The sequence below is a fragment of the Lepidochelys kempii genome, chromosome 16 (genome assembly GCF_965140265.1).
Source record: "Lepidochelys kempii isolate rLepKem1 chromosome 16, rLepKem1.hap2, whole genome shotgun sequence".
NCBI classification, from domain to species: Eukaryota; Metazoa; Chordata; order Testudines; family Cheloniidae; genus Lepidochelys; species Lepidochelys kempii.
Genome location: NC_133271.1, coordinates 6,790,880 through 6,815,010, shown reverse-complemented (window position 1 = coordinate 6,815,010; position 24,131 = coordinate 6,790,880). Strand labels below are relative to the sequence as shown.

At 49.9% G+C, this 24,131-nt stretch overlaps 1 protein-coding gene across 16 annotated transcripts in view; it reads right to left on the bottom strand.

Moving 5' to 3' along the window:
• The window catches only part of RGS3 (regulator of G protein signaling 3), a 247,229-nt gene that overhangs the window by 78,136 nt on the left and 144,962 nt on the right, over window positions 1-24,131 (bottom strand). For all 16 annotated transcript variants that reach the window (XR_012155305.1, XM_073314841.1, XM_073314834.1 and 13 more), the window contains 2 exons: window positions 19,279-19,390; window positions 4,575-4,618 (listed from right to left, as the gene is read on the bottom strand). Coding sequence is in view for 15 of the 16 variants with exons in the window: in XM_073314841.1 (XP_073170942.1) it covers window positions 4,575-4,618; window positions 19,279-19,390 (156 nt within the window). In the remaining variant the exon portion in view is untranslated. The remainder of the gene's footprint in view (window positions 1-4,574; window positions 4,619-19,278; window positions 19,391-24,131) is intronic.

Here is a 24,131-nt window from a genome sequence, read left to right as displayed (position 1 = left end):
ATAATCAAGGTGGGCCATTTCCAGCACAAATTCAGGTTTTCTCATCCCCCCACCCCCATACACACACAAACTCACTCTCCTGCTGGTAATAGCTCATCCAAAGTGACCACTCTCCCTACAATGTGCATGGTAATCAAGGTGGGCCATGTCCAGCACAAATCCAGGCTTTCTCACCCCCCGCTTTTTTTCCAGGGACACACACACACACACAAACTCACTCTCCTGCTGGCAATAGCTCATCCAAACTGACCACTCTCCAAGTTTAAATCCAAGTTAAACCAGAACATCTGGGGGGGGGTAGGAAAAAACAAGAGGAAATAGGCTACCTTGCATAATGACTTAGCCACTCCCAGTCTCTATTTAAGCCTAAATTAATAGTATCCAATTTGCAAATGAATTCCAATTCAGCAGTTTCTCGCTGGAGTCTGGATTTGAAGTTTTTTTGTTTTAAGATAGCGACCTTCATGTCTGTGATTGCGTGACCAGAGAGATTGAAGTGTTCTCTGACTGGTTTATGAATGTTATAATTCTTGACATCTGATTTGTGTCCATTTATTCTTTTACGTAGAGACTGTCCAGTTTGGCCAATGTACATGGCAGAGGGGCATTGCTGGCACATGATGGCATAGATCACATTGGTGGATGTGCAGGTGAACAAGCCTCTGATAGTGTGGCTGATGTTATTAGGCCCTGTGATGGTGTCCCCTGAATAGATATGTGGGCACAGTTGGCAACGGGCTTTGTTGCAAGGATAGGTTCCTGGGTTAGTGGTTCTGTTGTGTGGTATGTGGTTGTTGGTGAGTATTAGCTTCAGGTTGCGGGGCTGTCTGTAGGCAAGGACTGGCCTGTCTCCCAAAGTACACAGTGTTTCTCAAACTGCGGGTCCTGACCCGAAGACTGCAAGGCGATTATAAGGGGGGTCACAGCATTGCCACCCTTACTTCTGTGCTGTGGCTTGTGGCGGTCCTGCCTTCAGAGTTGGGTGCTCAGCCAGCTGCTCTCCAACTGCCGAGCTCTGAAAGCAGTGAAACGCAATACTGAGGCTCCCCTCCCTACAAGAGCCTTGCAACCCCTTCATGGGTCAGGACCCCCAGCTTGAGCGATGCTGACTTAAGGGCTTTACAGGTTTATATTTTGCTGGTTTTAAATACAAATTCATGCTTTGTTACACCACGAAATTTAAGATTTAAATATCTAAAACCATGAAATTCAAGATTTTTTAAATGCTATGACTGTGAAATTTATGAAAATGGACTATGAATTTGGTAGTCCCTAGGTATGATGTTGGGCGAGTCATTTCCCCTCTTGCGCCTCAGTTGCCCCCCTCGACAGTTGGAATGACACGTCTCTGTTATGCTCTTTTATGCTCTGTTATGTTGAGCTTTATGGAAGGAATATGCTTCATCATTACCTATCTCCCCTCACCTGCTCTCCCTGAGCCCCCTGCCTGTTCTTGTGTATTCACAATCACATTGTCTTATTTTTTAAATCCTTTCCTCTCTCCCCCCTCCCCGCCCCCCAGTGCTGCATGAAGGGCTCCCCTAAAGCAGCACAGCAGGCGTCGTTGCCTGACTGGACAGGGAGTGACCCTGGCTATATATACAGCGGGTGGAAAACACACAAAGGAAGCAGAGTGAAAAAAAACAGAGAAAGAACATTTCCCCTTCCCTCTGCCAGCTCCACCCTTCACTGAGACAGGGCAGGCCCAGCATTTTCAGGCAAGAGTGCAATTTGTACAGGTCCCTTAGACACCCTCAACCAGTTCTCGCACCACGTTGGGCAGGGAGTCTACCCTTGTTCTGCACCCGCCTGAACCAGGCACAAAGACTCTGTGCTCTTTCTAGCAGTAGTGAGTGACTGGGTAGAGAGAGAGGGTGGCACTGGTGGAAGGGAAAGATTAATGAGATGCTGGCTGGGATGGCAGTGATCCCCCAAGTCTGAGAAAGGCCATAGCTTTTCAGCAGAGATGAGATGCACTGTTAGGGAGATGTCATCTTTGTGCATAGAGCCTTTCACTGATCAAAGCATGGGCAACCCCTGCTGGCTGATGAGCCACAGTACATGGCTGAAAGTATCCCTTGGATTTCGGACTAAGGTGAACAGTGGAAATCAGAAGGCTAGACATAACTTAGAGAAGTGGAGACAAGGAGAAGAAGGGCTTCCTAAATCCTCAAAAAGAAAAGGAGTACTTGTGGCACCTTAGAGACTAACCAATTTATTTGAGCATGAGTTTTCGTGAGCTACAGCTCACTTCATCGGATGCATACCGTGCATCAAATAAATTGGTTAGTCTCTAAGGTGCCACAAGTACTCCTTTTCTTTTTGCGAATACAGACTAACACGGCTGTTACTCTGATTCCTAAATCCTGTATCACTGGCCTAAATCCAGAGCTACAGTCCTCAGCAGCAGGGCTGAAGAAATTAATGCCAGGGAAGAGCAAGAAGTGAATGTTTCTGGCTTTTGATCCAACCATCACGTTAGCCAGGGTATCAGTTGTGGCTACCAGGGAGCAGAACTGTGGGACAGATTCACAGTGACATTCAAACCCGGCAAAAGGACAGAGCTTAGCATTTCACTACCACTTGGCAAGAACAAGCCAACTCTGCACAAAAAACTCCTGCAAAATGTTTCTGTTTATCGGATCTAAACCTCCAAAAATGGTATGTTGGAATCCAAAATGGAGCTTAGGCTAGGGCTCCACTAGAGAGTTTACAGTGGCACAGCTGCACCAATCAGAGGCGCCGGAACGGGGAGGGACAGGGGGCTATGCCCTCCCACTTTTCACCAGCTGTAAGGGCAAGCAATGGGGGAGAGGGGGGAGAGAGGAATGAGTGGAGGACGGGGCCTCGAGGAGAAGGGGTATAGGGGCATGGCCACAGTTCAGGCACCGGTGACCCCCCCACTTTTAGGGAGCTTCTTCCAGTCCTGGCATGGATGCCAGTATGCCACTGTAAACGCTGTGTAGCTACTCTAAGCCAACAGGAGAGAGCTCTCCCCACGACTTCATTCCTCCAGCCCGCTGCTAGCAGCGGTAGCTAAGTTGGCTGGAGAAGCTCTCCCGACGACATATGCACCGGTGTGCACAGTGCTAAGTCGGCATAAATTCTGTCGTTTGTGGGGTGGCTAATTCACACCTTGGAGAGACATAATTTATGTCCACTTAAGCTGTAGTGCAGCCATAGCCTTGGACAAGGGTTGCACTTTCCCACTGACATGCTCTGTGCGTCAAGGGGAAACTGACAATTGGGCAAAATGCTACATTTTAGGGTCACAAAATTATTATTATTGATTTGTATTACGGTAGTGTGAAAAGGTTTCAAACGAGGGTGGGGCCCTGTTGTGCTTGGTGCTGTATGTAGCATAGGGAGAGATTTCAGAGTCGGGAGATTTCAGCATGGGGAGAGAGTGTTCCTGCCCCACAGATCTTATAATTGAAATAGTCAAGACAAACAAAGAGTAGGAGGGCAAAGAGAGAGGGAAAGTAACTGTGCCATGGTCAAACAGCAAGTTCTAGATCCAAACTCCTGCCCTGAAATCAGGAACAACATGGAGTTACTTGCAAAAAATCAAAACAAAAAGCAGGCAGAAGATCTAGTGATTGGGTAGGCTCATTTCACAAAGAACAAGTTCTGCAGCTTTCTCAGCTCATTTCTGACAAAGGAAACTTGGCTAAAATACAAGTGATTATAGTCTCTAAGGTGCCACAAGTCCTCCTTTTCTTTTTGCGAATACAGACTAACACGGCTGTTACTCTGAAACATATAAACATGTAGATGACATTCAGTCATTTCCAATCCCTAGGCTCTTTTAGATCTGTTTATCTAAAGCAGTCTTTTACAGTGTAATTCCAGTTATGCAAATGCTCTTTATCTGAAAATCTTAGTTATCTGAATCCACTGTGTGCCCTCCCTGAAACCTTGTTAGTTAATTACCAGCTAATTACTTCTCAATTAGCCTCTTAGCATCTCATAGTGCTCATCAATGACTTTGTGTTTGTGTAGCTGTTCTGAGCAGTTACCTGCAGTCCCTGAGACCTAATCCCATTTCAGCAGTAAAAGAAACTTGATGGGATTATATGCAGCTCAAAATAGCCCTTCCATCTATCCCAATGCCCAGTTACCCAAGGCCATTGGATAAATAGGAATTTACTATGTGTTGGGTTTGGTTGTTCCTATTTGATTGTTTAAAAATCTGAGATTTTGAAGGCAAGAACAGAAAACCACCCATAAAGTCAAATCAAAACCAACTGGCAAAGAAATCCATGAGTGGGCTAAAGAACCCATAGGCGCCAATCAGAAGTCAGAGCAGTGGGGAAAGATCTGCCCCCAGACGGACTGGCGGGGAGGAAAGGGTACAGGCATCAACGCTTCACTGCCTCCTGAGTCACAGATTCCACTTAACAGCTTCTTACTCATATACGCTGGCTTACGTTTCCTTTCCCGACTGGCAAACTAATTCAAAAGAGAAGTGAGATCGATCCATTGTCTGCGCTTTATCCCCACTACAAAGAATTGGTTAGTGTGCAGTACATTTTAGGCTCTGTGGAGTTTAACTCCCAAAGCTCTACACTCACCTCTGCAAGGTAGAGGATGCAGAATTTCAGATCTTCAGAAGAACCTGTAAGGAAAAAACAAGGCCAAAATCAGGCTTTGGCTGCATTTGGGCCTCCACAAGCAAAGATCTCTGGCACTGGCAGATGAATTAGCTGTGGGGTTGCATTTAATGAGCAAAGGTTGAAGTTTTGCCGAGGCAGGTTGTCAGCTGGGAGCGATGTCTGCTGCGGCTGGCTTCCACGGGGGTGGATCAGGGTTAATGCAGCAGGCAAACTGGAGCTGGTCTGGAAAGCGGAGGTGCTTACCATTTACTCACTGCACAATTAGGGCTTTTTCTCCAGGCTCATTTCCCTGAAAAAGGTCTCTCTCTCTGCCACATCTGTAGCCTGGTGGGGTTGGTCAATGCACTGTGCAGGCAAGGGCCAACATGATGCAGAAGCAAACCAAAGGGCTGCTTAGGGCCCTGTTCCATTGGGAGCTGTGCAGCACATGGGTTGGGTCAGTCCCCCTTGGCAGCACTGAGATCAGAGGGGACTGTCACTCAGAAATGGCTGCCCTCCTGGCAGGTTGCAGACCTCGGTCTCTGGGAATTAGAAGGCTGGAGCTAGTACAGGCAATTGTCATTACACACAGACACACCCACTTACCCCTGGCCTCCATGCTGATCACTGAAAATCTCTCCATCCTAGGGCTTTGGGGAAAGGAATCTCCTAAATTCACATTGGGACACAGGAATTGCCTAACTGCATCAGAAACCCCAGGTCCATCTAGCCCAGTGTCCTGTCTCTGGCAGTGGCCAGCACCAGCTACTTCAGAGGAGGTGTGGGAAACATGTGTAGGGACGCAGCTGTGGGATAACCTGTCCCCAGGGACAGTTTCTCCTTCTGTCTAACCCCCAAGAGTCCTGACAAACTCTTGGCTATTACTACTGTAGCTCTGGATACTCTTGTTACCGGTATAAATGCCCAGACTCATTTTGAAGCCTTCTAAGCTCTTTTTCTCAATATTTTCATGTGGCAGGGAGTTCCACAGTCTAATTACACAATGTGTAAAAAAACATTTCCTTTTATGGGTTCTGAATTTGCTGCCTTTCCATTTTGTTGAACGCCCCCTTGTTCCCGTGTGATAATACAGGCTGAACGGAGGCTCCTGAAATACCTTCTCTGTTCATGCATTAGTCTGTATTCTGTTATCGTATTCGTCTCCTCTGTAAGGTACAGCCCCAATCTTCCCAATCTCTTGTCGACTGGGAGTTTCTCTCTGTCCCTGGTCATTCCCATCGCCTGACTCTGAGCCCCCTGGATTTCTGCTAAGTCCTTTGTGAGATGGAAAGATCCTCTGTAGCAAGGCTGCCTTCCACATCCCTCCCATCTGCACAGCACATGCAGGACAGGGACACATGTCTGAGCCAAAGGGGGATGGGGCGAAAGACAAACAGAGCAGAGAAGACAAGCTACACTGCAGGAACAAAATGCCAAAGGAGGCAGAGTGCTTGTGCCTCTCAGCAATCACAGCCCTGCCATGCTGCTCCATTTCCTACTCTCCAGTGCAGGGAAAAGGGATGCAACCCCAAAGACTGTCACCTTGACAAGGGCCCCATGAGCCAGCTCCAAGCGTGGAACAGCCCCAGGGACTTGACTCCTCCTTGCCCTGCCCCCATCCCCGGCAGGCAGAGAGGCCTCTGACATGAGGGGGCGGAAGGAGCCGCTACTCAGGAAGCGGCGGCTTAACACTTCCTCTGCATTCTCTGGTTACATCTACACAGGGATAAAAACCCACGGCTGGCCCAGGACAACCGACTCGGGCTCCGGGCTGAAAAATCGCTGGGTAGGGGTTCAGGCTTGGGCTGCAGCCCGAGCTCTAGGACCCTGCGAGGGGGGAGGTCCCAGAGTGCAGGCTCCAGCCTGAGCATCTGCACTGCAATTTTTAGCCCTACAGCCCGAGCCCGGCAAGCCCGAGTCAGCCAACCTGGGCCAGCTGTCACTGTACTGCAGGGTCTTTTATCCCACAAAGACATTGCCAGCACAGGCCCTCCAGGAGACCTGTCTCCATGGAGCTGGCTCCCTGCATGGCCCTTGGAAAGGGAGACGGTCCCAGAAGGTGACAGGACAGAATGAGTCATTCCAAAGCGACAGTCCCTACTTTGTGAAGCCTGGAGCTTCCTGATCTCCTAACCCCGTTCAGCACAGCGTGGCTGAGGAAGGCTGCTAGGCCTCTGCTCCAGACAGTTCCCGCAGCGCCAGGGACCGGCTAAGCTAACAGACTGGCTGGTGTTTTCCACTAACAAACTTTGCTGAGAGCGATGCCCCCCTGTCCTCCATATGAGATCCGCTGGAGGGAAGGAGAACCTCCGATTGTGCCAATCCCTGGGAAAGCCAGCCCAGGACAGGCACCTGAGCCCAGGCTCACTCAAGGAGATTTAGTCAACACACAGCAGGGCCACTTGGACTTTACAGCAGGACATTCAACCTAGTGGAGGATGTTCCCCTGGGGCGCCATGCCCCCTGCCCCCAGTGCAAGGCGCCTTTTAAAATGTTGTCTCCTGTGTGGAGCAGGCTGGTGCTGCAATTCATGCTCAGGTGTGATTCTTGCTAATGGCAAAGTCAGTACAAGCTCTGCTTTGTTCCCACAGCATGTGCAGTGCTAATGACGGAACCAGGTGGCCTCACATTCTCCAGAGAACTACAGACTAACCACCCCAGTGCAGTCAGCAGCCCTGGAGTTCACAGCTGGCATGGGGACCCTGCAGAGAGGCTGATGCCACCGGTGCCTTCGCCATGAGGAGGATGGGCAGAATTCGATTTTTATTTTTTTAGAATTTTGATGGATAATATCAGGGGGTATTTTTAAGCATTTTTTATTATTTTTATCAATTTACATTTTCATATTGCAGGAAATTTGAGGGGTCAGACAATAATTATTTAATGACAGTGGATGCTGAGATTCCAAATATTAAAGCTTTATAGATGTTAAGACAGAAACTGTCAACATCACATGTCAAAATATACCAAGTCAATATCCTCCAATCAAACCCTACCACATTCTCAAGTAGTGTTTTCCCTACTTCGCCTCTCTGCACATTTTGATTTTGATCAGTTTTTGCAGGTGTGCTGAAATCGACTTTTACCAGCTTTGACCGATAAAAATCTAATCCTTCCAAGTCTATCCCTGAGCAGCAAAGACACTGCAACATGCTCAGCTTTTTCCTTCCGGTGACTTTCTGCTGGCCTTTGGTGAGCACTGGCTGGGGGATTACAGGCTTCCCCCACTCCAACTACCAGGGCTGGGGCAGACTGAGGGACCCTGCAGGGCCTTGGTTTTAAAGGGCATGATGCCCCCTTTTCAGGGACAGTTGTGCCCAAGTCCCAGGACATGCTGGTGACATCCAGATATGCTGGGAATGCTGTTGGAGAGGTGTCAGATAAAGAGCACTTTAGCACAATGCATATCTGCAGGCATCTGGAGCTCTGCTCTGCCATGTCCCGTGCTGGGTGAGTTAGGGTCTGGAAAACACCTTCATGCTCCTGTGCTACTGTAACTAAGTAATGGGGCTGGGAGTCCAGGGCCTGCTTTATTTCTTTACGAAAGCGAAGAAGTATGTTCCTGCACCTGAAAGGGTCCACGGCTTCCTCCACACCTGCCGCAGGTTCCAAAGTGGCCACTAGGGGCTGCTCAATAGCTCACACACCACCTCTCAACTTACCACTCCCACATACCCGGGCATCCCACCAGCACCCCAAGACAGTTCCTACCCGGCCTGTGCCAGGACCTCCACAGCATTTTAACCCAGACAGTCATCAGGGCTGCCCCAGATACATCTGCCTTGCACGGCCAACGCCAGCATTCTGGGCGACCCTGCAGGACGCCTCCAGCTAGTATGTTGCACTCTGGGGAGGTTGGAGAGTAGGAGGCCAGGACATTTACTTGATACTGGGGTTTAATAGCCATTTCCCTTTACTCTTCCTTAGTGTACAAAACTCCCACTTCTCCTCTCCCCCCAAATGTGGCCCTTCCTCGCTTCCTTCACTCTGAAGAGCTAGGGCCCGGCTGCAACAAGGCCTGCTTAGCACAATGTGGCTATCAGGCAGGAGAATGGCCTCCCAAGCCGCCACCACAGCCCATTTGCGAGGTTGATAATCCAGCTCCCCGAGGGGCTGGCTATGCTCAGACACAATCGTCCCACAACAGAGGCCGCCCGATAAGGGGACAGTGACACTGGCTAGTAGATGCCTTGGGAAAGTTACAGTCTTGAGCCGTTGTATTTACTGTATTTGGGTTCCTACAATAGTACAATGTCATAACAGGTGGCTGCTTAATACAGGAGGACAAAACACATGGCCACTGGGACTGATTTCCCTTCTGAGCAGCCAATGCCCTTCTGGAAAGTTACATACATAAGCAAAGAACCCTACCTCTGCAGGCACTCCCCTCCCTTCCCACACCCCTTGGCAGGGTCATTGCTGGGCAATGTACACGTAGGCAGTTCCAGGGCTGGAAGAACACACTGGCCAGGTGACTGACCACCTACCATGGTGTGAGGAAGTACAGAGGAGCCAAAACCCTACCTCAGACATTTTATACCCACCGCAAGGGATAAGAGGAGTCACAGGAACATAAAAATGGCCACACTGGGTCAGACCAGTGGTCCATCTAACCCAGTATCCTGTCTTCTGACAGTGGCTGGTGCCAGATGCTTCAGAGGGAATGAACAGAATGGCACTTTCCAGTGACCCATCCCTTGCCATCGACTCCCAGCTTCTGGCAATTGGGATACAGGGACACTAACAGCCTGACCATCTTAGCTAACAGCCATTGATGGACCTGTCCTCCATGGATTTATCTAGTTCTGTTTTCAACCCAGTTATAGAATCATAGAATATCAGGGTTGAAAGGGACCTGAGGAGGTCATCTAGTCACACCCCCTGCTCAAAGCAGGACCAATCCCCAAATAAATCATCCCAGCCAGGGCTTTGTCAAGCCGGACCTTAAAAACTTCAAAGGAAAGAGATTCCACCACCTCCCTAGGTAACGCATTCCAGTGCTTCACCACCCTCCTAGTGAAAAAGTTTTTCCTAATATCCAACCTAAACCTCCCCCACTGCAACTTGAGACCATTACTCCTTGTCCTGTCATCAGCTACCACTGAGAATAGTCTAGAACCATCCTCTCTGGAACCACCTCTCAGGAAGTTGAAAGCAGCTATCAAATCCCCCCTTATTCTTCTCTTCTGCTGACTAAACAATCATAGAATCATAGAATATCAGGGTTGGAAGGGACCCCAGAAGGTCATCTAGTCCAACCCCTGCTCAAAGCAGGACCAATTCCCAGTTAAATCATCCCAGCCAGGGCTTTGTCAAGCCTGACCTTAAAAACCTCTAAGGAAGGAGATTCTACCACCTCCCTAGGTAACGCATTCCAGTGTTTCACCACCCTCTTAGTGAAAAAGTTTTTCCTAATATCCAATCTAAACCTCCTCCACTGCAACTTGCAATCCCACTGCAATCTCAGTTCCCTCAGCCTCTCCTCATAACTCATGTGTTCCAGACCCCTAATCATTTTTGTTGCCCTTCGCTGGACTCTCTCCAATTTATCCACATCCTTCTTGTAGTGTGGGGCCCAAAACTGGACACAGTACTCCAGATGAGGCCTCACCAATGTCGAATAGAGGGGGACGATCACGTCCCTCGATCTGCTCGTTATGCCCCTGCTTATACAGCCCAAAATGCCATTGGCCTTCTTGGCAACAAGGGCACACTGCTGACTCATATCCAGCTTCTCGTCCACTGTCACCCCTTGGTCCTTTTCCGCAGAACTGCTGCCTAGCCATTCGGTCCCTAGTCCATAGCGGTGCATTGGGTTCTTCCGTCCTAAGTGCAGGACCCTGCACTTATCCTTATTGAACCTCATCAGATTTCTTTTGGCCCAATCCTCCAATTTGTCTAGGTCCCTCTGTATCCTATCCCTACCCTCCAGCGTATCTACCACTCCTCCCAGTTTAGTATCATCCGCAAATTTGCTGAGGGTGCAATCCACACCATCCTCCAGATCATTTATGAAGATATTGAACAAAACCGGCCCCAGGACCGACCCCTGGGGCACTCCACTTGACACCAGCCGCCAACTAGATATGGAGCCATTGATCACTACCCGTTGAGCCCGACAATCTAGCCAACTTTCTACCCACCTTATAGTGCATTCATCCAGCCCATACTTCTTTAACTTGCTGACAAGAATACTGTGGGAGACCGTGTCAAAAGCTTTGCTAAAGTCAAGAAACAATACATCCACTGCTTTCCCTTCATCCACAGAACCAGTAATCTCATCATAGAAGGCGATTAGATTAGTCAGGCATGATCTTCCCTTGGTGAATCCATGCTGACTGTTCCTGATCACTTTCCTCTCATGTAAGTGCTTCAGGATTGATTCTTTGATTCTAATATCCAACCTAAACCTCCCCCACTGCAACTTGAGACCATTACTCCTCGTTCTGTCATCTGCTACCACTGAGAACAGTCTAGATCCATCCTCTTTGGAACCACCTTTCAGGTAGTTGAAAGCAGCTATCAAATCCCCCTTTCATTCTTCTCTTCCGCACACTAAACAATCCCAGTTCCCTCAGCCTCTTCTCAGAAGTCATGTGTTCCAGTCCACTAATCATTTTTGTTGCCCTCTGCTGGACTCTCTCCAATTTTTTCACATCCTTCTTGTAGTGTGGGGCCCAAAACTGGACACAGTACTCCAGATGAGGCCTCACCAATGTCGAATAGAGGGGAATGATCACGTCCCTCGATCTGCTGGCAATGCCCCTACTTATACAGCCCAAAATGCCATTGGCCTTCTTGGCAACAAGGGCACACTGTTGAATCATATCCAGCTTCTCGTCCACTGTGACCCCTAGGTCCTTTTCTGAAGAACTGCTGCCTAGCCATTCGGTCCCTAGACTGTAGCGGTGCATAGAATTCTTCCGTCCTAAGTGCAGGACTCTGCACTTGTCCTTGTTGAACCTCCTCAGATTTCTTTTGGCCCAATCCTCCAATTTGTCTAAGTCTCTCTGTATCCTATCCCTACCCTCCAGCCTATCTACCTCTCCTCCCAGTTTAGTGTCATCTGCAAACTTGCTGAGGGTGCAATCCACGCCATCCTCCAGATCATTAACGAAGATATTGAACAAAACCGGCCCAAGGACCAACCCTTGGGGCACTGCACTGGATACCGGCTGCCAACTAGACATGGAGCCATTGATCACTACCCGCTGAGCCCGACAATCTAGCCACCTTTCTATCCACCTTATAGTCCATTCATCCAGCCCATACTTCTTTAATTTGTTGGCAAGAATACTGTGGAAGACTGTGTCAAAAGCTTTGCTAAAGTCAAGGAACAACATGTCCACTGCTTTCCCTTCATCCACAGAGCCAGTTATCTCATCATAGAAGGCAATTAGATTAGTCAGGCATGACTTGCCCTTGGTGAATCCATGCTGACTGTTCCTGATCACTTTCCTCTCCTCTAAGTGCTTCAGAATTGAGTCCTTGAGGACTTGCTCCATGATTTTTTCAGAGACTGAGGTGAGGCTGACTGGCCTGTAGTTCCCTTAATTGTAGTTCCAATTCAGCAGTCTCTCGTTGGAGTCTGTTTTTGCTGGCACATGATGACATCAATCACATTGGTCACCTGCACATCTTCCAATGTGATATATGCCATCGTGTGCCAGCAATGCCCCTCTGCCATGTACATTGGTCAAACTGGACAGTCTCTACATAAAAGAATAAATGGACACAAATCAGATGTCAAGAATTATAACATTCACAAACTAGTCGGAGAACACTTCAATCTCTCTGGTCACTCGATTTCAGACCTAAAGGTCGCAATATTAGAACAAAAAGCCTTCAAAAACTGACTCCAATGAGAGACTGCTGAATTGGAATTAATTTGCAAACTGGATACAATTAACTTAGGCTTGAATAGAGACTGGGAGTGGATGTGTCATTACACAAAGTAAAACTATTTCCCCATGTTTATTTCCCCCACGAAAGCTCATGCTCAAATAAATTGGTTAGTCTCTAAGATGCCACTAGTACTCCTTTTCTTTTTGCGAATACAGACTAACACGGCTGCCCATCACTCCCTGGAGCGTTTACAGCACACACTCTCTCCCACAGGGGTAGGTGATCTGTTACCAGCACAGAGAGCAGTTGGTGCCACAGGAAACCCTCAAGCTCAGGCCCTGCTGGGATTTCTGATCATTCACTGCACTGACACAGAATGAAAGGGGAGAACAAAGAGTCTTTACTCCGGCCCAGGCACCAGGAACACTGGGGGTTCCCACCAAGACACAGCTCCCAGGTGGCGAGGGAGATCGAAACCAACTTGCCTGTGCTCCTCTGGTGTCACTAAGCTACACTCACATGGCAGCCTGGTGTGTGTGTGTGCGCATGTGTGTGTGAGGACTGCCAACCCCAAGCATCATGGGTGGCAGGTATCATAGGCTGGGGGATGCTGTGCCTCCCCATACAGCCTGGCATGACCGCACCCATGCTCTGTCCCAAGGCCCCCTCCTGCAGTTCCTGGCACTCTGCCCTGGCCTAGGCTGGCTGGGGCTCGCCAACCTGCCATGGGTACTCAGGGCAGCTGCCCGGCGCTCCAGGGCTGGCTGCCCAGTGATCCAGAGACGGAGATGCTGCAGCCGTGCCACATAGGCATAGGAACAAGTAGTGCGGGGAGTGCTGCAGCACCCCCAGGCTCCCGGCTGCAGGCCCCGTGCACCCGGGGTCCTGGCCTCAGCTCTGGGGGTGGGAGGGGGTGGATAAGGGTAAGGGGGCTAGTTTTCAGCACCCCCACTATTAAAAATATCCCAGCACCACTGCCATGCCACCTGGTGCTGGGGCCGGGGGCCATGATGAGGTGCTCTGGGGTCCTGCAGGGGAGGGGGGACAGACAGGGAAGGGGAGGTGTGGGACCTTGAGCACAAAGGTAGGGGCCGGGAGCTAGCCGTCCCCAATGGCTGGGTCACCAGCCGCCCATGCCAAGCATTCAAAAACCATGCAACTGACTGCACATTAAAAACCGCACATTTTGGGTTCTTCATGTGCTTTCTTTTATGAACCTTTCTTGGTAGAAACAAATAGAAGCTGAGATTCTCCCATATTCACATGACTCTCGGTGCCAGGGCCTTGAGAACAACACCAAATCTCACCAGACTCTCAGTAAAATCCGGAGAGCTGACCGCACTGTGTACATGTGCTTGTTCATGGCACAGGGCAAGGGAAGAAGCACTAGATATTGCAGGCAGGCTGGTGCACACTATGTGAAAGGGAGGGACAGCGCCAGGAGGAACAGACCCAGTGCTTTTAAAACCAAGCCTTCCAAATACTGCAGAGGTGAGCTAAGGAACGAACTAGAAACCACTCGAAACAGCCTGCCAGAAAAGCCTCAGGCCGCAGGAGTGTCCCAGCCCAGCACCGTGGAGATGACAGCCAGCTCTCTGTCTAGTCAGGATTTAACATTGCACCCATCCCCATGGTATCTGAGCACCTGTCCCATCTACAAACTTTCCCACAGCCCCTGACCTCAGCAGAGCTTCCTGTGACAATCATAGTTTATATGCTGGGGTTACAGAGCACAGGGAGGGATCGGGGTAAGACGCTGAATAACAAACAACACAGAACTGACCAGGGTTAAAAACCAATGAGCAAGGAAAAGAGGGAATGAAAGGAAAGTCGTTGGTACCCTCACTTCCTGCCCTTTGTATCTGGGCTCCTTATGTTGGAAGCTCTCTAGGGCAGGAACCGGGCGTACCTGCTCATTCTCTCTAGGGAGGAACCTGGCCTTTCTATGTGCTCATTCTGGCAAGTGCCCACAGCATGCGAGACGAATATGATATCAGCTGTGCAAAAACACATGCAGTCACTCCCCAGCGGGCCTGTTGCCTCTTCATCTCTCACTTAGATGTGAGCCCATTGAGGCAGGAACTGCCCTTGAATATGTCTGTGCAGCACCCAGCCCAGTGGGGCTCCACACTGGTTGGAGTCGCTAGATGCTATTGCAATGGAAAAGTTACATAATAACAGGGTCCGGGCATACCTGCTTCTGCCCTCTTGTACAGTCTCCAGCCCTAACCAATAATGAATAATAACGGTCTGTCAAACACCATCCCAGCTCTGCTGTGACAGAGAAACAGGCTGTTATCAGCCATGCTCAGGGAAATGCTACAAGAGAGAAAGCAACACAAAAAGCCAAGGGCCAAATGTTTAAGATTCTTTACAGTGTATTAGAACATAAGGCAGGCAGAGTCCCTCTCTGGCCTGCTGCGCATATGCTGTAATGCACTGAAGGGGAAGAAATGCCTTGTACACAGAATCGCCCAACACAGATTACGCCCTGCAGGCCAGACACGTCCCCACAGAGCCAACAATCACTGTATGTAATGTGGGCCCTGTAAGCAGCAGCTGTTAAGCACCCCCTCCCCCCACCCCGCTTTTCAGAGGCAGGCGAGCAGACAAGAAACCAGGAGCAAAGGAAAGAGCTGCTCAGCCCCACACGGCCTGGCAGGTACCAGAGAGGCTGCTGTCAGGCCAATGGGATGGGAAAGGGGGTGGGCTGGCAACAACTGCAGTTCCCGGGTCCCTGCAAAGGCAGAGTAAGTGGAACAGGGCAGCTGGCCCATTACATGAAACCAGGCTCAGCACTCCTGGTCCAGACCAGGGGCTTCCCACTGGGCCAATGAGGAAAGTGGGACAGCACCTGGAGGCTACGGAAGGTCAGTCAGGAGTCAGCCAGGCAAAGGGTAGGAGATGGGAGCTGACAGAGACAGACAGTGGTTCCTGGGGGCAGGTTAAAGGCAGGAGAGAAGAAAGAGGGGTTTGCTGATAGAGGTCCCCAGGGTCAGGGGGGCTGGAGAGGGCCGAAGGCAGGAGAAGCAGCAGAAGGAGATGTCTGCAGGCTCTAAGCTGGAGAGTTAGAGCCCAGGACCAGAGGCAGGAGAGCAGCGGAGGGATGTACACGCTACCGTCTTCTTGCTGGAGAGCTGGGGTGTGGTGAGAGCAAGGACTGTGTGCATGGGGGATATGGACTAGGCACGGGGATTGGTAGAGACTGCGTGCACAAAGTTGCTGTAATCAGCTGGCCCCCAGGAGGGGTGCTGTTTAAGTAAGAACCTTAAGTGAAGTCCTTTGAGTTACCCAAGAGGGACACTCAGGCGAGGAGCCACTTGCAGGGCTGCCCCAAGGGGGTGTCCTGGAGGAGGCCACTCATCCACAGGGAGACTAGCCTCTGGGGGCACCTCCAAACTGAGAGCAAAGGCTCACTCCATTGCCAAAGGCCCACTTCAAAGTACCGAGTAATGGCTAACGGCCACTTTGGCTCCAGCCAGCAGCAGCAAGATGGGACAGGCCCAGCCATGTGACTGGCAGAAGCAGGGGGACAGTGTTGCAATCCTGGGGCTAATTACCATACAAGAGGCTGCTTAAAGCATAGTGCCTCCTCAATGCCCTGAGCACTGGGCCGGCAGAGCAGCATGCAAATGGAGACGCCTCTGTTCCTACTCTGGAGTGCGAAAAGGGTGGGGACAAGGAGCATGGCTGGGGCAGATCTCTCAGTGGAATCCCTGATTTGGGCTATTATGTATTGTTGCCCCTTTCCGTTCCCAATCTGAAGCTTCTCCACCCCAAGGGGTACGGTCCCAGCAACCCAGTAACTTTGGGATGGAAATTCCCACAGTATCTACCAGGGACGCTCACCCCATTACATTGGAAACACTGGCTGGCGTGATGCTCATCAGCCAAACTGGGCTTATAAAGCAGGAAGACTGTGCATTGTAAAGCCGATTATACTGATTTGCTTTAGCACAGTGCAGCGAGCAGCAGAAACAGGAAACATCACAATGGTCTTCAGTGTACCGGAGCTGTCTCAATTGTTACGCTCAGCAATACGCCTGTTCCTAGTAACGTGCCATTCAGTTATTTCGGAGAGGAGCAGAAAGTCGCTGCCAAAAGGGACTGGCAGCTTTTGGCTTTGGCTCTGGCTCGGTGACACGTTTTTGCACCAGACTTGTGTAATCCATAAGCAGGCTACTTTCTGGAAGCAAATGGCACTGACTGCTGGATTCCTAGGGAAGGTCACTCTATAGGTTATGCAAGGCAGAAAGAAACATCCCTTTCTGGAGGGGCTCCCTGTGCTCGCTCAGGCAATAAGTAACAGATAGCTTCCTGAGAAATCCAGCTTGCATGAAGGAGCAGATGGCACATCCCAGGGCAGGATCTGAGTGACCTGAGCGATAGCCATGAGCAGAGCCAACTTCTCCAAGCTCTTGACCAGGTGCAGGAGAAAGCAGCCACATGACAGCAGTTATGATTCCGAGGGCCATTGAACGACTCAGCCAGAGGGCCCAGCTGGGAAATCAAACATGCACCTGATGCCCACAGAAAAGTTCTCCCCTCAGGGGATGGCTACACTTCGAGCTGGGTGCGATTCACAGCTCGAAGGGAAATACAGCTAGTGAGCTAATGCCAGAGCACAGCCTTGTCAGTGCAAGTGGTGGGAGGGACCAGCCGTCCCAAGGACATCCCCACGGGATGGACCGGGGACTGCTAACCCCTCCTGTGGCTGCGGCTACACTCTCCCTAGAATGCAAGCTCGATGAGAGCTCGTGTAAGCATTTCTCCTTGAGCTGAGACACAATCCCCAGCTCCAAGGGCCAACATACTCTAAAGGGCAACATTTCTGTATCCGTTCTTTAGACACAACTTGCGCTGGGGTAGGAGTGCCAAAACCATTCTCACACATATTCAATCTTGTTTCTAAATGAGTTTGCTTTTCCTGTGTCATCCCTCTTTGTGTCTGCTCTCCCCATATAGTCTAGTGAATGAGTTCACTGGTAGAAAGATCCTGGAAAAAGGTAATCCTAAGTGACTCGTGCAAAAGAAACTAACATACTGTGATACCTGCATGTCACAAACAACTCAAATATTCTCTATCCAGAGCTCACAAGGAACTGGAACAAGCTGACAGCCAAGACTCATTCCCAGAGATTTCAAATCAGTGGGAGGAGTGATGGGAAACTCACAAACAGGAAACACTGGGTAAATCACTAGTTGGGAAGAACAGCCCCGCTCCAGAGAGTGCCCTCTCAGCAGTAGATGAGGACTCCTAGTGCCATCTACATTGGGATACCAAACAGCAGAGCCTGATTCCACAGGCGGGTGACATATTCCTGGAGGCTTCATCACATGACATAATCTTTAATTAAACATTAATCTGTAATTCCTGGAGACTCCAGGAAAATCCTGGAGGGTGGGAAACCCTATTCCACAGCAACTTCAGGCCTGGGGCCAGGGAAGGAGATGGGGTGGGGAGATCCAGGCAGTGCACCAGGTCCGCAGCACCTCACGACTCCACCCACACAGAATGTCAGCCACTCCCACTCCTCTGCCCTGACCAAGCAGGTCTCCCATCAATGAGATGTCTTCACCTGCACCAATTACACAGCAAGACGAGTGCTAGGCTCGCCAGGCTAAGGTCTGGGGTAGCTGTGGGCTGTGAGCCAGTCTGCACAACCCACCAATGCAAACCAGGAACACCAAGCAATGAGCAGGCCAGTCCTTCAGTGCCATATCTACCATCCACTCCTCAGTTCTCCATCTCACCTCCATTGCCTCCCGCCCGCCACCCACCATCCACGTTATCTCCAGCCTCAGCAGCAGCCTCCTGGGGGCTGCGAACTTGGGGGAGTACATGTTCCCAGGTATGCTGGCTGCCCCAGGGAAGGAGAGGCATGGAACTAGGGTCAGGGAAGGGGTGTTCCTCATTTGTATCTCAACAGCCAAGACTAGGTGCTGCCTCCCCACCTCCTCCCAGCATCCCAACTGAATCAATTGCTTCAGATCACTCCCCACTGCTGGAGCAGTCTCTGCTGGTAACAGTCCCTGCAGCCAGCCCATCAGCAGGGTGTAGCAGCCATGTCAGGCAGGCAGCGTGAGAGGAAGGCTCCCAGCCTGATCGGTGTGTCAGGGCATGGACGGGAGAAACTGCCCTAGCTGGCTATGAAGGGAAACCGTAGGCGGTTGAAGGAGGAAGTGGGGTAAGCAAAGGTCACTAGAGCTTAGTCACAGACCTGCGGAAGAAGCTGCTGTGCTCTGTTAAAGCACCAGAGGGGAAACTTCAAGACTTCGTTTCCCTCATTGTCTCAGCTAGCCACTGCTGCAAACAATATGGCACCGGTGGGACAGGGAAGGACAGCTCAGCATGGCAACTGCACAGCACGCAGCATCCTTGGAAGGGACAGCCCATCATCCCTGGAGAAGAGCCCTGTCCACTCCCTGTTTACAGCAAGGGACAGTCTCTGCAAGACATCTGCAGTTCCCTGGCAACCAGAGTTCTTCCTACCTGCCTCTGGAATATGAACAGACTGGAGCCTGTGTTACGTGATGATGGGCAGGGATGGCTGGAACCCCCAGGGAAGGGTAGCTAGGAAAGCAGGCTCACTGCCTGTCCTGAGCTCCTCTCATGGGGTGTACATTCAGCAGGACAAGCAGGAGGGGAAATCATGTACTTCTGAAACCCTTGCAACACCAAGAAACAACGGGGAGTGACGGCATGCTGCCTGGGCGGCACCACTCGCCCACTATGCCTTGATGGGCCAGCTATCTCAGCGAGCCATTTAGAATCAACAGCCAGAAAATGTCCACAAAAGCCTGGCACAAAGAAGCTTCTGCCTGCTGGCACACTCACCCTCCTGGAGTTTGACACTTTGGAGATAGAGAGGATTCCTCAGGACATTGCAGCGCCCTGGCTCATCTTCCTTAGTGAAGAGCAGCAAGTCCGAGTAGATGAAGACGGTCACCTGGAGGGTAAGATGACAACAAAGAAGGCATCAGGAGCCATTGCCAAAGAGCCTCCTTCCAGCCTAGACAGTCATCAGCCCCAGGAGTTAGCCTGGAACTCCAGGGCCTCCTTTCCAGCCCTGCAGAGGCCTCTGGAGACACACTGGCAATGAAGAGAGCATTTCAGACACTGCAAAACTCAGACTACTTCAAACGACAGATGCTTGCTAGCATCTAGAAGTTATTAGCCCATCACTCCTACCCTGCAGACTGTTATTTACAGGGGACTTCTGGAGCCCTGTGATGGGAGGAATCAATGTGTCCAGAATGTAACAGATGCAACTGTTGTGCCCACACACCCACACCCACACCGCTGTCTCTCCAACCCTCTTTTCCAAGGTTTTCACACCCCAGGATGAAGGACAGGAAATTATTTGAGTTGTGGAAGTTCCCGCCTGGGAGCACATATACTCTCTCAGATTGCATGAGAACTCATCTTGGTGAGGATGAGGGGCTTTGACTATTTTAAACCATCACACACTGTCCTGCTCCCCTCAAGTAAATGACATGTTGGCTCTGAAGTAGCCATGCTAAAGGAGAATGTTTTCAGGCACTTAATGGAGACAAACAATAATACTTAAAAACAATAATGATTTTGGCTGCAATTGGGATGCAAATATTGCAAAATACTGAAGCTACATGCCTTAGCGACTTAACTCCCCTGAAACTCGAGTGAGGGACCTACTATATATTCATGGCATGAACTGCAGAAATGGAAGGCCGATTTTCTTCTGGGTTTGTACAGCTCCTAGCACAGCATGGCTCTGATTCATGACTAGGGCTCCTAAGTGCTACTGCAATAATAATAATAAATAACAAGCAAAAGCATCAACTCATCCACCACGTGTGACTCCACGACTCAGACGTTAGCAGTTCTGTCCTGTCAGCCAGTGTATGGCTCGGCTTGGTTACAAAAGGCACTCACAGGACTCTGAGCTTCCCCAAGTATCAGCCACATGCCCAAAGCATACATCCAAACCTAGATTTAAAAGGGGACAGGACAGACCCTTGAGAACCTCTTGAATTTCTTTCTCCTCTAAAAGTGGGTGCTTCCCTAGACAGCCAATAGGCGAGCTGTGTGAGGGATGAAGTGGAACAGGAGAGAGCCAACCTTGGGCTAGCAAGCTAGGATACAGAGGGACCTAGACAAATTAGAGGATTGGGCCAAAAGGAATCTGAGGAGGTTCAACAAGGACAAGTGCAGAGTCCTGCACTTAGGACGGAAGAATCCCATGCACCGCTACAGACTAGGGACCGATTGGCTAGGCAGCAGTTCTTCAGAAAAGGACCTAGGGATCACAGTGGACAAGAAGCTGGATATGAGTCAACAGTGTGCCCTTGTTGCCAAGAAGGCCAATGGCATTTTGGGATGTATAAGTAGGGGCATTGCCAGCAGATCGAGGGATGTGATCGTTCCCCTCTATTCGACATAGAATCATCATAGAATCATAGAATATCAGGGTTGGAAGGGACCTCAGGAGGTCATCTAGTCCAACTCCCTGCTCAAAGCAGGACCAATCCCCAACTAAATCATCCCAGTCAGGGCTTTGTCAAGCCTGACCTTAAAAATATCTAAGGAAGGAGATTCCACCACCTCCCTACGTAACGCATTCCAGTGTTTCACCACCCTCCTAGTGAAAAAGTTTTTCCTAATATCCAACCTAAACCTCCCCCACTGCAACTTGAGACCATTACTCCTTGTTCTGTCATCAGCTACCACTGAGAACAGTCTAGATCCATCCTCTTTGGAACCCCCTTTCAGGTAGTTGAAAGCAGCTATCAAATCCCCCCTCATTCTTCTCTTCTACAGACTAAACAGTCCCAGTTCCCTCAGCCTCTCCTCAGAACTCATGTGTTCCAGTCCACTAATCATTTTTGTTGCCCTCTGCTGGACTCTCTCCAATTTTTCCACATCCTTCTTGTAGTGTGGGGCCCAAAACTGGACACAGTACTCCAGATGAGGCCTCACCAATGTCGAATAGAGGGGGACGATCACGTCCCTCGATCTGCTGGCAATGCCCCTACTTATACAGCCCAAAACGCCATTGCCTTCTTGACAACAAGGGCACACTATTGACTCATATCCAGCTTTTCGTCCACTGTAACCCCTAGGTCCTTTTCTGAAGAACTGCTGCCTAGCCATTCGGTCCCTAGTCTGTAGCGGTGCATGGAATTCTTCCATCCTAAGTGCAGGAGTCTGCACTTGTCCTTGTTGAACCTCATCAGATTTCTTTTGGCCCAATCCTCCAATTTGTCTAGATCCCTCTGTATCCTATCCCTACCCTCCAGCCTATCTACCTCTCCTCCTAGTTTAGTGTCATCTGCAAACTTGCTGAGGGTGCAATCCACACCATCCTCCAGATCATTTATGAAGATGTTGAACAAAACCGGCCCCAGGACCAACCCTTGGGGCACTCCACTTGATACTAGCTGCCAACTAGACATGGAGCCATTGATCACTACCTATTGAGCCCGACAATCTAGCCAACTTTCTATCCACCTTATAGTCCCTTCATCCAGCCCATACTTCTTTAACTTGCTGGCAAGAATACTGTGGGAGACAGTGTCAAAAGCTTTACTGAAGTCAAGGAACAGCACGTCCACTGCTTTCCCCTCATCCACAGAGCCAGTTATCTCGTCATAGAAGGCAATTAGATTAGTTAGGCATGACTTGCCCTTGGTGAATCCATGCTGACTGTTCCTGATCACTTTCCTCTCCTCTAAGTGCTTCAGAATTGATTCCTTGAGGACCTGCTCCATGATTTTTCCAGGGACTGAGGTGAGGCTGTCTGGCCTGTAGTTCCCAGAATCCTCCTTCTTCCCTTTTTTAAAGATGGGCACGACATTAGCCTTTTTCCAGTTGTCCGGGACATCCCCGGATCGCCATGAGTTTTCAAAGATAATGGCCAATGGCTCTGCAATCACATCCGCCAACTACTTTAGCACTCTCAGATGCAGCGCATCCGGCCCCATGGACTTGTGCTCGTCCAGCTTTTCTAAATAGCTTTTCTATGATTCTATGCTGCTGTTCTCCCTGATCTCCCCCTAGCTAAGTGCCAGGAGTTGTACTGCACCTACAGGAATGCTGTCATTGGTTGAGACTGCCGACTACCACAACGTCTTTGTGGCCAAACTTGTGGCAACTTATTCCCCAAAGCAGAAAGTTAAAAAACCTGAATGCTTTTTGCTAGGGTTGTAAGAGAGAATCTGCTTGCTGGCTTCGATACTGCTCTGTCGCCACCATTCCCTGGACCACCCTTCAGCCATGAAAAAACTTGTACAGATACAGACAGACATCATCTTCCCTTCTAAATGCAAACAGATGGACATCGTACCAAAAGGACTGAAGGTAAAAAATCCATTACAATCTACATACCACACAGACTATGCTGACAGCTTGTGCCACACGCTCTCAAAGAAACTGCGGAATCACCTGATCAACATCCTCTACAGCAAACAGGGAAAGATTAAGAATGAGCTCTCAAAACTGGATACTCTCATAAAAAAACAACCTTCCACACAAACTTCCTCGTGGCTGGACTTTACTAAAACTAGACAAGCCATTTACAACACACACTTTGCTTCTCTACAAAAGAAAAAGGACACTAAACTTTCTAAACTACTACATGCCACAAGGGGCCACAGCAATGGTTCCCTCAACCCACCCAGCAATATTGTTAACCTATCCAACTATACTCTTAGCCCAGCAGAAGCACCTGTCCTATCTCGGGGCCTCTCCTTCTGCCCCTCCACCCCCACGAACATGATACAGTTCTGTGGTGACCTAGAATCCTATTTTCGACGTCTCCGACTCAAGGAATATTTCCAAAATACCTCTGAACAACATACTAATCCACAGAGGTCTCCCTACCAACACTACAGAAAGAGGGATTCTAGGTGGACTCCTCCTGAAGGTCGAAACAGCAGACTGGACTTCTACATAGAGTGCTTCCGCCGACGTGCACGGGCTGAAATGTGGAAAAGCAGCATCACTTGCCCCATAACCTCAGCCGTGCAGAACACAATGCCATCCACAGCCTCAGAAACAACTCTGACATCATAATCAAAAAGGCTGACAAAGGAGGTGCTGTTGTCATCATGAATAGGTCGGAATATGAACAAGAGGCTGCTCGGCAGCTCTCCAACACCACTTTCTACAAGCCATTACCCTATGATCCCACTGAGAGTTACCAAAAGAAACTACAGCATTTGCTCAAGAAACTCCCTGAAAAAGCACAAGATCAAATCTGCACAGACACACCCGTGGAACCCCGAGCTGGGATATTCTATCTACTACCCAAGATCCATAAACCTGGAAATCCTGGGCGCCCCATCATCTCAGGCATTGGCACCCTGACAGCAGGATTGTCTGGCTATGTAGACTCCCTCCTCATGCCCTACGCTACCAGCACTCCTTCAAGACACCACTGACTTTCTGAGGAAACTACAATCCATCGGTGATTTTCCTGATAACACCATCCTGGCCACTATGGATGTAGAAGCCCTCTACACCAACATTCCACACAAAGATGGACTACAAGCCGTCAAGAACACTATCCCCGATAATGTCACGGCTAACCTGGTGGCTGAACTTTGTGACTTTGTCCTTACCCAAAACTATTTTACATTTGGGGACAATGTATACCTTCAGATCAGCGGCACTGCTATGGGTACCCGCATGGCCCCACAGTATGCCAACAT